Below are 14,832 nucleotides of genomic sequence, written 5' to 3' on the forward strand. Positions count from 1 at the left end.
GGCCAAGCCCCTTGCACAAATTTCTTGCATCGGGCCTCTAGTATACATAATAATGTGAAAATGTGAAAGCATTTTGCAAGCTAGATGGTGCTATTCTAACTTACAGAATTATTTTATACTCATCACCAATAATCAGAACAAGTACTGCCTGTGGACAAAAGCAGTCCAACATCTCTCACAGTGTAGAAACCCTTTTCCCACTTCCCTACCCCATATTCCTCAACCCCAGCCCACTAGGAACATCTCCATCACTTCGTGGGCAGAGCAAACTATTCTATGGTTAGATAGCTCCTAATACTGAGACAAACGTGTCTCCTTAGAACTTCCACCATTGATCCCGGTTCTTTCCTTTGGAATCACACAAAGAATGTATGCCCATATTTCCTATTCCTAGGAAAGTAAATCTCTACTAACATAGTTCTAAGTAAAAGTTGATTACTTGTTTTCACATATATCACTGTGGGATAGTGGGTAAAAAGCTTCTTTCCAAACTGAAAATGGCTATAGAAATGAACCTCTGCATCGCATCTGCTTCCTCCATTATGAATTCTGTTCCCAGAATTAGTCACCATCAGGTAATGGTCACTATCCGCTCCACTTACACCATTTAGCTAAATTTTCAAGTTCTGTACATATAAAAGATAAAAGACTGGCTTTGCTAGAAAATATAAGTTCAAGAGAGAAATTAAAGAGAATAGTCATATTTTCAAGCACTCATTTTCTGTTAGTCTAAGAAACAAAGAGTAATTGTGTCTTTCACCTACAAAGGTCCCCTATACTAGAGCACAGATACGATTTTTAAACAGGTAATTTCAGGGAAGTTAATGTGGACACCATTCATATTTTTAATTGTTCCTCTCACCTTTAATTAACTTGGAATTTAAGAAAAATTAAGAAACAAAGATTTTAAGTATTTCCCCCAAGGACAGCACAGGGCACAGCAGTCTTGCCAGCCAACCTTCAAAGAACACACTCATTCGTTAAGCTCTTGTTCTACATGTGACTCTCCCAAAGCTACAGAGAAAATAAAATCTACTTTCTGTTCTCTCTTATACTCCTGATCAAACTCTCTTTGTCAGAAATAATATGACTGGCCACTTCCTTTAAAGAGCTCCTGTTCAGCCGAAACTGGTTTGGCTCAGTGGATAGAGCGTCAGCCTGCGGACTGAAGGGTCCCAGGTTCGATTCCGGTCGGGGGCATGTACCTTGGTTGTGGGCACATCCCCGGTGGGGGTGTGCGGGAGGCAGCTGATTGATGTTTCTCTATCATCGATGTTTCTAGCTCTCTATCCCTCTCTTCCTCTCTGTGAAAAATCAATAAAATATATTTTAAAAAATAATAATAATAAATAAAATAAAAAAAAGAGCTCCTGTTCATATTCCCAGCATAGTCTAAAATCACTAAGTATGTCATTCTTTCAGCTGGGTGGGGTGGGCGGTGATGAGAGGTGGTATCTTATATGTGAGGTTATTCATGGTCCTATGAATAAATCTCAGAATTAAAATCATCAACTTTGACAACTTTCTGCCATCTACTAGTTGCACCAATTGGCTCACACTCTGGGAAAAGATAAAAGTGGGTGATGGGGACAACAGAAGAAGCCCCTAAATTTAATCTCTCCTCGGAGTTCATTATGGATGCAATTAGATATTCCTGCAATTTCCTATAAGATTCTCTGAAAGAACACACAAGAGAGAATTTTTTTTTTTCAGCTTGTATGAACTATCCTGATCCATTTCCCACTGACCATCAAAACCAATCATCTCACCTCTTCCTCCCAGTCTTCTCTTTGACATCCTGGCTCTTAAAAGCCCCTATGATGAAACTCAGAAATATGTACATTCCCCACTACAAGGAACAGGTTGCCCTTGCTTCTCTGCACTTCAGTCTTCATGAGCACCTCCTGAACTCCACTCAAAGCCTCCATGGGCATATATTATAATTTTAGAAAACTTTGCAGCAAGTTGTGGAAAAATGCACACAAGAAATCTAGATTAGGAAAGTATTTCTCAGGAGGAGGCAAATGCCTGCTCAGACTCACTTATTAATATAACTTAATAACATTAAACAACAGCTCCTGGCAGTCTTAGAGAACATGTCTAACGATGACGCAGTGTTACTGACCATTGACGATCAGCCTTCTTATTTTTTTGAGTTTTTTATTGATTTTTAGAGAGAGAGTGAGAGAGAAACATCATACCCACAGCGGGGATTGAGCATGCAACCCAGGCATGTGTCCTGACTGGGATTCAATTCAGCAACCTCTTGTTCTCAACCAACTGTGAGCTGGCCAGAGCTATTTGTCGCTCTTCTTTAAGTTGATGCAATATTGTTATTTCTGTGTCTGACTACATATTTGACTGAAATGGTGAGATTTAAGGGTATAAGAGTTATATGGGAGCTCATTGAAGAGAGCGTCTGGCCCACGGACTGAAGGGTCATGGGTTCAATTCCAGTAAAGGGCATGTACCTCAGTTGCAGGCTTGATCCCTGGTGCCCTGAGCATGCCAGAGGCAACTAACTAATCAATGTGTGTCTCTCTCTCTGTCTTTCCCCCTACCTTCCATGCTCTCTAAAAATCAATGGAAAAATATCCTCAGGTGAAGATTAGCAACAACAAAAGTTATATAGGGCTCCCCAGTTTCACTTTCCCAAATACATCTCCTGAGAATAAAGAATACAGAGCACTCAACTCAAACTACATGCCAGGAGTTTTCCCCTTAATCTCATTTCTGTCTTGGCTGTCCTGTATTTGGGCAATCAGCTATTCTCTCTCTTTATCCAATAAAGACTATCTGGTAGTCCCCCAAAGTCTGGTATAGTTCATAAAACAACACATCAGACAGAACTCAATGTCATGTTGAAATTTAAGTTCAAATCCTTTTATAAGAAACATATCCTTCCTTTAAGAAAGCTGAATAGTAATATATTCCAATGGAAGGTGTGGGGTTTGGCCATCAGGGTCATGCAAACAGACTCCACATTTCCAAAGGATTTTTCTTTATTTTATGGATCCCAGGATCCTCATCCACTTTCAAACTTCTGAGCAGTTATCAAAACCTGGTAAAGAACGCTAGCTGGTTTGGCTCAGTGGATAGAGCGTCAGCCTGTGGGTCCCAGGTTTGATTTCGGTCAAGGATCAGTAGAGGGCGTGCAGAAGGCAATGATGCCCGGGTTGCAGGCTCAATCCCCAGTAGGGGGCATGCAGGAAGCAATGATTCTTTCATCATTGATGTTTCTATCTCTCTCTTCCTCTCTGAAATCAATAAAAAATATTTAAAAAAAAAAAAACGGTAAAGATTTTTAACCATCAAAACTGTTTAGGATCTGCCCAGAGTGGTGGACCTTACTTATTTACTCAATAGACACGGGCCTCTTGGGAAGAAATCAAATTACTATTGACCTCATTACTTAAAATGGAAGTCCTACACTTTCTCAAATGATATACCCATGAGTATGCTGGGCATCAAATCAAAATTCTGTATGATGCTTCAAGTGTAAGACTTTTTTTATCACCTACTGTAGGAGGCCTTATTTCCCTACTGAAAGCTATTATCCAAGTATTTGACCATTAAATGGTTAAGAATGTTCCCTATAACTCTCCCCAGAGCAGACTTGAAAACTTGTGTGCCAAGCTCCATAATCTTTAAATAGATTCAGGTTTCTTCACAACTAAGCTGAGAATACTCATGCTAGAATCAGAATAGGTAGTAATATTTGTCTCTTGAGAGATTGAATGATAAGATTCTACTTCTAAGTGATGTAAAACCTTTCATCTAAATAACCTGAGGCAAATGAGATCTGGTGCCCACCACCCACCTTGGCAGAAAAAATTCTCTGCTGACAACATGGCTTTACTCTTCAAACACAACAGCTGCTCCAGGAGGTACCTACTGGGATTAATGGGATTGGAGCTGTGTAGGAACATTAGTTATTGCTAACTGAATAACAAATTACCCCAAAACTTAGCAGCTTAAAACAACAAACACTTATTACCTCACAGTTTCTGTGGGTCAAGAATTTATGCAGCCTTAGCCAGGTGCCTCGGGGCCAGGGTCTTTCACAGGCTGCAATCAAGATGCCACTCAAGGCCTGACTCACCTGTTTCCACACTCATTCAGACAGGTGTTACAGGCGTCAGTCCTCGCTGGCTCTTGGCCAGAGATATTGGTCCTTGCCAGGTGGACCTCTCCATTGAGCAACTCACAAAAGAGCTCACTTCCATTAGAGCACATGAGTGAGCCAGCAAGAGCAGGAGAGAGGATGCCCAAGATGCAAGCTATTGTCTTTTTATCGCCTAATCTTGGAAGGGGCATCCTATTGCTTCTGCCATATTCTATTTGTCGAAGCAAATCAACAAGTCCAATAGGGGATTATACAAGGGGAAGAACCCTGGGAGGCGGGATCATTGGTGGCCATCTCAAAGGTTGCCCACCGCAGGAGGAAAACATCAGAGCTACACTCAAAAGTATTTGGAGGTTCAATATCATCATATCTGGATTTTCTGTAAAATACATCCACACACGCACACCCAAAAAAATAATTGAAAAAACTGTGACAAAATGTTAATAGCTATTAAATCAAGGTGATGCTTATAAAAGCTATTCATTGGACTACTCTTCCACTGTATGTTTGGGAAAAAATTCATTTTAAAAAATCCAAACCAATGGATCTTGTTCACTAATAATGGGTCAAGGAAAAAAAATGTTCAATCTTAAGTTATAACATTTGGCAGCCATCCTCCAATGTTTAAATGAACAAGGCTGAGTGACCCTTCTTTAACAGGTGAATGAACTTAGCTATTTAGAGGTTTATTGCTACCTGGATGCCCTGACCGTCTCATCAGAGTGGTTCTCTTGTGATTTTTGTCTAAATTGTAAAATCAGTGAAAGAAATCACACTATAAATCACCACTTGAGAGCTAAAACTGGATCCCCCAGTACCCATCCTAGTGCCAAGCACACAGTTAAGTACTCAATAAATACATTTTTCAGTAATGGCAACTATATTATAATACCTTGCCCTTAAATTATTTAGACCAAAATTATCCCTCCAAATACTTGATAGTATAGGACTCTAGGACGCAGAACTCTGGGGAACCCAAGGGCTTGTATAGGTACTTGAGCAAATAGTTCATGAAGAACTAGTTTGACCTTGCTCCATACTGCTATAGCTCACCTTCCATAAAGCCAAGATGGCCTTCTAACCAGGCAGCACAGCAAGTGAGCCCTTAAATTCCCCTGAGAGAATGTCCAAGCTGGACCATCTAATGCAAGAAGAACTCTCTTTACCCAACAACATGTAAGAGTATACCTCTGGTAGTCACTAAGGAATTAAACATAAAATAGCTGACTCAGGACCAGCCAAAGGTTGCCCTCAACCCCTTCTTGCAAAAAAATAGCATTAGAAAGTGGATCTAAGAGGTACCTATGCAATGGTTGTAGAGTAAGTTACCAAAACCTCTAGGTTCTCTAAGATCCACCTTTATAATAAACTAGAGGCCCAGTGCATGAAATTCGTGCATGGGGGGGGGGTTCCCTCAGCCCAGCCTGCACCCTCTTCAATCGGGGGCCCCTTGGTGGATGTCCAACTGCTGGTTTAGGCCTAAACCGGCAGTCGGACATCCCTCTTGCAATCTGGGACCGCTGGCTCCTAATCACTCATCTGGCTGCCTGCCTAATCACCCCTAACCACTCTGTCTGCCTGCCTGATTGCCTCTAACCCCTCTGCCTGCCTGCCTGATCGCCCCTAACTGCCTCTGCCTGCCTGATTGCCCCTAATCACCTCTGCCTGCCTGCCTGATCACTCCTAACTGCTCCCCTGCTGGCCTGATCACCCCTAATTGCTGCCCTGCTGGCCTGATTGCCCCTAACTTCCCTCCCCTGCCAGCCTGGTCACCCCTAACTGCCCTCCCCTGCCAGCCTGAACGCCCCCAACTGCCCTCCCCTGATGGCCTGGTCGCCCACAACTGCCCTCCCCTGTCGGCCTGATCTCGCCCCCAACGGCCCTCCCCTGTCAGCCTGATCTCACCCCCAACTTCCCTCCCCTGCAGGCCTGATCTCACCCCCAACTGCCCTTTCCTGCAGGCCTGGTCTCGCCCCCAACTGCCCTCCCCTGCCGGCCTGATTGCACCTAACCCCCTGCCGGCCTGACTTGCCCCCAACTGCCCTCCCTGTTGGCCTGATCACCCCTAACTGTTCTGCCTCAGCCCCCACCACTATGGCTTTATCTGGAAGGAAGTCGGACATCCGGAAGATGGCCGGTTGACCAGGTCTAATTAGCATATTACCCTTTTATTAGTATAGATTATATAGGATAAGATTGCTTAAATTCGGGGTGGGGGGAGCCTTTTTCAGCAGGAGAAGATGCTCTTGGCAGACAAAAATACATAATCCCTATATCTGGACTGATAGCCAGCCATATGCACTATACTGCCAAACCAGTCATTAAAAAATTGAACCGCTTTCTTACACCTTACACCAAACAGCTGTTGCCCTTAAAAGCCCTCCTCAGCCCCCACCTTAGGTTCTGCCTTCGCAGTTCACCCAGATTAGGTTCTGATTGGTTGGTTTCTATGCCAGTCAGCATCTCTGGGCCTATCTCCAGGCCTGATCCTCAGCCACCACAGCAGCTGCAGATCAGGTCTTGCGCCTCTCTCTCTGGGCCTCGCCAGCAGCCACAGTGGCTGCTGATCAGGCCCTGCCTCTCTCTCTCTCTCCAAGCCTCGTCAGCAGCCATGGCAGCTGCAGATCAAGCCCTGCCTCTCTCTCCGGGCCTCTCTCCAGGCCTGATCCACAGCTGCTGCCGAGCCCCACCAACCCCCGTCACCCCCCCCCCCCATCACCAGCTGCCAGCCTTGCTGTGATAGGAGCCTGTGGGCCATGGGGGAGGGACTGAAAGATGCTCCAGGAACATCCTGGTGATCAGTGTCCATCTGGTTGTTTAGGTCATGACGGCCCCTGGCCTTTTATAATGTCAATTATATCAGAAAAAAATATCGGAATTATATTAAAGTAGGTCCCCAAACAAATGCCTTTGGAGCTGCAATTCAATGTTAAACCTGGAGCTTTCATTAAGAAAGTTTTTACAAATGTTTATATTCAAAAGCACTGTCCAAAAAAGAAAAACAAAAGCACTGTACTTAAGGAAATCCAATCTCCCTTATGTAACATCCATTGAAGAATTTCTTCCTAGAATCAGGATTTTTTTAAAAATTGTCCCAATTGAAAAAAACCTGTGTGTTTTCTTTTTCTAGAAAATAAATGCAAACCTGCCCCATACATTTACCATTTCATCTTGGTAGCCAAAACACTCAAAGTTAAATTGTGCCCAATTACAGAAATACTCATTCCAAGAAGACAATTTATTTTCTAAATGGGTTCCTAAAATTTCTGTATTAATGTTGAATATATTTCCCTGTCTTATATGTGGATTGCCTCGAATACCTTTTGGAAGTTAGTATTCATTCAGCAAATAGTTATTGACTGCCTATTATTTACCAGGCCTCCTGTTAGATACCAGGGTTAGAGCCAATTCCTTCAAAATGACAATGTCCACAGGCCAGGTTGGGGGATAGCCAGAGGGAGGGGAGAAGCACAGGAAGAGCCTGGAGAAGTACAATGTAGTACACAATGTAGTACTTCCATGATGGAAGTATGCCGAGAATGAAGCAGGAGAGGAGAGAAACGCCCAATGTAGGGAGCACCATGAGGTTGGAGGGGGTTGAGGAGAACAGCCAGAAGTTTTTCAGTAAGTGGAAGTAAGCCTTGAGAATCTGTCAAATTAAGCAAGGCAAGGGAAGCCTATGGGAAGGCATGAAGCTGAAAAACAGCACAGTGGGCTTCAGGGATCCAAGGATAACTTGGTGCGGTGGGAATCAAGGTGCATGTAGGGAGAAGGAGGAAATAAGGAGAGAGATGTGAGTAGAATTCAGATGGTGAAGAAAAGGAATTTAGATTTTAGTCTAAAATGATTGAGAGCTTACAGGTCTCATGTGCATTTAGATGAACCACTCTAATGGAACTAAAAAGCAAACTGGGTGGTGTAAGAGGGAGCATGCTGGCAAGCTCTGAGTCCTGGTCAGATGTCAGACAGCCCAGGTGTTGCCTGAGCCTGGAGCTGGCCTATGGCAGAAGGCAGCTCAATAGAAGGAGCGGAGTTCACTGCAGGGACAGGGTTCAAGGCTCTGAGGTGTTGGCCAAAAGGACCACACAAGCACTGTGAATGCCTACAGTGGGGTTGGGATTGAAGAGGATGACCATGAGTCACAAAAACCTTTAAGATTCCAAGTAAGACAGAGAAAATATTGCCTCAAATGTCACTCAGAGACTATATCTGTGAGATATAAATAGATCAATTCTAATTTTTTTTAAAAACCCAAGATTCGATAGAAAAATGGACAAAGGATTGGAGCACCAATTCATATAAGAAACATAATTAGGAAAAATCCAAAGGGGAAAAAAATGTTTCTTACAAGTGAGTAAAGAATCAGAAAACAAACATAACCTTAAGAAAACAGTTTACAATGCATAATGTGGTAAATTATTTTTCAGTAATAAGACCTGTTACTGATGAGCCTTCAAACTCATGCCTCAATCTTCTACTGTCACTTTGTAAATCTCTTTAGGAAAATGCTGCTCCAGGTGAAATCCCTCTCCTCCCCACCAGAGCACTCAACAAACCTCGATGTCACCACACGTCCACGAGGCCCCCTTTGAAAACCAGCTGTCTTGCCCACAGAATATCATGAGATGGTGTCCTATGGTTTAAAGAAATCAAGAGATGGTCCATCCAACTAGTAAGTCCAGCAAGTCAGGAAGAGACAGTGCTTTATTCATAATGAACCAATGATAGTCCTTCATGAAAACTATCTACTTAATAATTCATTCTAGTATTTTATTTCACTATGGGACTCTACTTCTCCCTCCCCTTTTAGAAAATGGAACAATTTCCTATCTCCATCTTCTGACATTTTCCCTATCCCTCCCATTTCTGAAAGACTACAATCAGAGTTCCAAGATCACATGGGAAATTTTTCACATCTTAATATGTCATTGGGACACTTTTCACATCCTAGGACTTGATTATAAGCTTCTTGAAGATAGAGACCATGCTCACTCATCTTTGTTTTCCAAGAGCCTAGTATAGCACCCGGTATATAACTAATACAAAAATAGTATTTAAATAATTAGTGTGCTTATTAGTCTGTTAGTTGTTTACAAATATTGAAGTGCTCTCTTGTGACCTTCTCACCTAGTTTGTATTTCAATTCTTACTTATCTAGAAGCAAATTATGAGTTAAGTATTTTGACTTTCTCCTTGCTGTCACTTAACTTTACACCCTTAAAAAAACCTTTAGGTATCCCACTGGACTCCGACCTCCTCACACCACAGCTCACTACTTAGCTCTTTAAACACCCTCTGTCAGGTGACAGCTCTAGTCTCTCAACTTGTTCACGGCTGTCTCTTCAGCCCCCACAAAGAGCCCTGCACACCTTTGTGTGTTTGACCACATAGCCAGACTCACACAGCCCTCAGTCAAAGGCATCGCCCTTCTGTCTAAATTCCTATTATTACAAGTACTAGAGGCCCAGTGCACGAAAATTCGTGCACTCGGGGGGGGGGCTCCCCTCAGCCTGGCCTGGGCCATCTTGCAGTCTGGGAGCCCTTGGGGGATGTCCAACTGACGGCTTAGGTCCTCTCCCCATGGGGAGCAGGCCTAAGCCATCAGTCAGACATCCTTAGCACTGCCACGGAGGCGGGAGAGGCTCCCACCACCGCCACTGCGCTCACCAGCCATGAACCCAGCTTCTGGCTGAGCAGTGCTCCCCCTGTGGGAGCGCACTGACCACCAGGGGGTAGCTCCTGCGTTGAGCATCTGCCCCCTAGTGGTCAGTGCACGTCATAGCGACTGGTCATTCTGCCATTGGGTTGATTTGCATATTAGCCTTTTATTATATAGGAAATTCTCCCTCCTAAGTCTCTAGCCATGACTGAAAAGTACATTCTTCTATAGGAAATTGCAGGTGCCACCTGGAGACCCCATCACTATTTCTGATTCCACCTCTTAAATGCATTTACAAATTTCAATTTTTTGCTCAGAAAGTACTCCCAGGTCCACAGATGCTGGAGTCCAGATTGGCTGTCTGCTAAATGCACCCTGACATTCGTTAGCTCTTTCCTTCATCCAACACATATTTATTGCTCATCAATGGTGCACAGCTGAGCCTCATGACTGAAACCATATTTTTATTATTCTCCCCCTATATGACTATCTCTCCCGAACCAATTTTACTTACCAATCATGCATTTGGTTTTCCCACAGATAACTACTGTGTCACCCCATACGGTCTATAACAGTTCAATTAAAAGCAAAGAAGCATTCGATTTTAGTAGTCTGTGCTGCCTTATTGCCATCAGATAAATGCACAGCTTCCTTATGACTCCTTTATAACAATCTGAACTATCACAAACACCCCGCCCCCCTCATTCTGCAGACTGTGACCCCAGCCTGAGTTCTAGGGGTCAATAGAGACAAGAAAGGCATACTCCCTAAAGAGGGTGGCTCCCTTACTATAGTGACCACATTCCCTTCCCTAATCTGCTTCTTCTTAGACCCCAGCTTCCTGGCTCACTGAGACTGGCTCTCCCTTCCCCTGGCATGCCAGAGGGCTAAGGGGTTCTGCAAAGTGGCACCCTGCCTTTCCAAGGTTTCTGGCCTAGACTTCCAGGCATAATTGCAGCCATACTCTCTTTACCTTTTCCTTGATGCACGCCCTTCCCTGAGTCCCCTCACTCTGCCTCAGTCCACCTACTTCCTGAGCCATAGCACCACTTTTGTGCCACAGTGAGGCTCCCCAGGCTGGAGGTATGAAACCCCAAAGGCATTTTTGGTTAAGAGTGGGCTAGAAATTTTCTATTACTAATCACAAAAGCTTCTTTTCGTCTTTTATATATTATTTAGCTAAGAATGAAGTGATCAATCAAATATCTATGTACTTAAAAAAACTATTTTATTTTTTAATTCATCCTCAAAAACTGTACCACATTGTAACTATACATGCTGAAAAGGGTGGCCATGAAGCAAGCATGGCAGGTGACTCATCTTACTGCCTTTGGAAGGAAGCACTACTTGGCCTCCCTAGACTCTTCATTAAATCGTTGAGATCACATACTGCTGTTTATTAAAATAACCAAGAGATTTGGATCTTTGACATGTGCCAAACCAATGTCAACAAGGACTCTGAAAAATAGAGACTCCCCAAGCCATCTTTATGTCTTAATAAAAGGCTTCAGGCTGGGCGGGGAAGAAAGGTGTTTTCTATTTTTCATTAGTCCAGTATAGTTGGCTGGCAATCAGCTTGTTTTTCTGACTTCCATTAACAAATTCCACTTTATTACTTGGCTTATTCAATAGCAGCTCCAAAAAGAGATCATTTCTCCTCAAGTACTTATGCATGTCTGCCTGAAGTTTTAATATCTCTTTGTTGGGAAGCCAGCCTCCTAAGGAAGGGTATGAACTCGACTCACAAAGCCCAGGAAATCTAAATCAATGACAACTATTTTGATCCTAAAATGCCCCTCGCTCATGGGTCCCTTTCTCATTATTTGCCTGGAAGATCCTTCCTTATTTTCTTCACTTCCTTGTTTACTTTCTTGGGCCAGCACAACGGCCACCTCTTGTGTGGCCTCCCAGTTCTCCCCACTTTCCATCCTGCTTCTGCTGTGCCCCTAGAGCAGAGGTATGAAACCCCAAAGGCACAGAGCTCCGTCATGCGACCTGCACAGCCCACCTTGTGCATGGCTCCTCCTCTATGGCAGGGAATAGCGAACTTCTCTAGAGGGTCAGATGGTAAAGATTTTAGGATTCCCAGACTACAATTAATCTCAATTGCATTTTTGTCCATGTAATTTAATAATGTAAAAGCCATTTTTAACTCCTACGCCATAAAACCAAACAAAAGAAAATGGATCACCATCTCAGGGCCATCCATCCCTACTCATACTTTAAAGTCTCATCTCTCCCACTGGACTGTAAGCTCCCTGAGAGCAGGGACAACCTCTAATTCATCTTTGTATTCCCCAGTTTAATTGATGTCAATTAAACTGAAACGTCAATATCTAATTTATCCTGATGAATCAAACATATCCATGAACAATTACCCCAACTCTTTAAAAAAAAATACACACACACACGTATATGTATATGTATATGTATATGTATATGTATATGTGTGTGTGTGTGTGTGTGTGTGTGTGTGTATATATATATATATATATATATATATATATATATATATATAAATTGATTTCAGAGAGGAAGGGATAGAGGGATAGAAACATCAATGATGGCAGAGAATCACTGATCAGCTACCTCCTGCACGCCCCACACTGGGGACTGAGCCCACAACCCAGGCTTGTGCCCTGACCAGGAATTGAACTGTGACCTCCTGGTTCATACGTCAACGCTCAACCACTGAGCTATGCCAACTGGGCAATTTCCCCAACTCTTGAACAATCCCAACAAAAAGTCATTTTGCATTTTGAGTCTCTTAGGCATTAGGCATTAAAAGTAATCTCTGTTCCTGGGTGTAGGGAGAAGTAGATGATTTTTGCCTCATTTAGTAAGAAAAACCATGATGTTCAGCCAAAGAGCCTCTCCCTCCCCAATGCAGAAAAAAGTGCTTCTGTGGGAGAGTTCAATTGGGCCCCATACAGCACCTAACTCCAGCTCACTCGGCTTCTGAGCAGCCACTATTTCTCTTTGCAGAAAATCATCTAGATTGGTGATGCCGTCTTGAATTCAGCCTAGCTATTAGCAATTCATTCACCTCCCATCTCACCACAATTGGGGAGAAAGCATTTCCAAGTCACACATGCCAGAGAAACATTGACAGTCATCACTATTACAGCTAGCACCCTGCCCCCTGGTTCTCCCAACCAGAAATGCTCCAGAAAGGTCATGACCACCCCTCTCTGGTTAAGGAACCCCCACTGTTACATTGTGAGCGATGAGCAGCATGTCACTGGCATAATCTCGATCTTAACTTCAAGGGCTCCATGCCTGGCTTGCTGGGGCTCCCCAAAGCATGAGCTGGTGAGGAAGGGAGGAAGCCAGGAGTGGACAGAACCACTGCTAAGGAGGAAATGGTCCTCAGCACACCTGCTCTGTGAGGCTGGGCATCCAGTCTAACATTCCAATGGAATAGGACAAGCTGGAGACTAATCCCACTCATATCTACATCAGGCAGGCCCACCTGGCTCAGGGAGGAAAAGCACCAGAAGGTCTAGACAGTGTCAATCTTCAAGCCAGGCGGTGCTTCTGAATGCCTGTTTAGAGTAGGAGCCCAGCCAGGCCCGCCACCACCCCGCACCACCATGTAACACAGCTGCCGAGAACCAATGTGAGGGCTGAGTGTGCCATTGGGATCTCCCCCTGCAAGCTGGGGTTCAGGGGAGGATTCCAGGTCCAATAAGCATCTGGAATGTGGAGCAGGAAAGAGCCAGAGTGGATCACTCTGCTGGGGGCAGATTACACCCAGCACAGCCCCCAATTCCTAGGGCACCAGGAGGGTTCCAACAAAACAAATCCTAAACCCCACTTCCTAGAGGTGAGGTCTCTAAGTTGCTCCAGAATGGAGATGAGGGTGCTGAGAGAGGGCCAGTGAACCCCACCCTCCCCAAACAAAATCAGTAGCCCGAAGGACTAGGTCGTATGACTAGTCACATAGAGAGCTTGGCTCCCTGTGCATGAGTTGTTCCCAGGAGAGGCCATCATTTCACACATAGAAGCTCCTAAGTTGAAATCATATTTATGAATCATTAGAGCTAAGACTCAAGTTCTGCCCAGTACAGAATCACATCAGCCCAGCCACCTGCAGCCAACAGGTGAGTGCGGGTGGGTCACTCTACTCTCAGCATCCTCACCCGCCCTTGGACACACACCGCTCTTCGCTTTTCCTGGAGGGACATCCCCAGCACACTTCAGCCCATGGTGGGACTGAAACCTACACGTGGAAGCAAAGAAACCAACCAACATCAAACTTTAAATCAGTAAACTAACAGTGCTTTACTAATCATGCAAAAAGTAAGGATAGAAAATATGGAATAGAAGGTGTGGTACGTTACCCAAAAGCCCCGCTAAAGACCGCATGTCCTTCTCCATCAGCATGTAAATCTCTTCCTCTGAGAAGCGGCCAATGCCGTGGCCGTGCATCTCGCGTTTCACAATTCCTTTCGTTATGTGGCACACGACCCACCTCAGCAGGTTGCTGAAGGGACCACCACCACTAAGAGAGAGCATCTTCCGGGTCTCATTGAGATTGTCCACCCACTGGCAATAAGCTAACGTCCTGGAAGTGTGTGGAAACAAGTTACTACTGTGCATTAGATACATAGCCGCTCCACGGGTCAACTCCCCACGCGTGGGTCAGGGTTTGGCACACTCTGGAGGAACCGAATCATTGCAGCTTTTCTGAAAAAGCATGGCAGGTGTCACACGGGCCCTAGGGGATGCTTGGACTTGGGGCGCGTTGGGAGACACAGTAACAAACTCAGATAACGATGCCATGCTGCCATTCCACCAAACCTCTCCTGCCACCCGCCAGCAGACCGTCCCCCTCGCCCACCCGCAAGGCCATGCTTTTGCTTTCCTTAGGCACCCCCACAGAAAACAAGCAGAAACCCACTTTAAAAGGTTTCTAGGCAGCATAGTGAGTACCTACGGGGGGCAATGGGAGAGGCGGCAATGACTGCGGTGCTGGCTTCATTCTCTTTCTTGATCAATGCAATGGTTACACAGGTTATGTTCAGTTAATTAATCAAGCTGCACA

General features: G+C 44.4%; 1 protein-coding gene across 2 annotated transcripts in view; it reads right to left on the reverse strand.

The window, feature by feature from the left end:
* The window catches only part of FAXC (failed axon connections homolog, metaxin like GST domain containing), a 57,873-nt gene that overhangs the window by 18,554 nt on the left and 24,487 nt on the right, over positions 1 to 14,832 (reverse strand). For both annotated transcript variants that reach the window (XM_054722012.1, XM_008152244.3), the window contains one exon: positions 14,129 to 14,352. In XM_054722012.1, the coding sequence (XP_054577987.1) occupies positions 14,129 to 14,352 (224 nt within the window). The remainder of the gene's footprint in view (positions 1 to 14,128; positions 14,353 to 14,832) is intronic.

Source organism: Eptesicus fuscus, chromosome 10 (genome assembly GCF_027574615.1).
Source record: "Eptesicus fuscus isolate TK198812 chromosome 10, DD_ASM_mEF_20220401, whole genome shotgun sequence".
Classification (NCBI taxonomy): domain Eukaryota; kingdom Metazoa; phylum Chordata; class Mammalia; order Chiroptera; family Vespertilionidae; genus Eptesicus; species Eptesicus fuscus.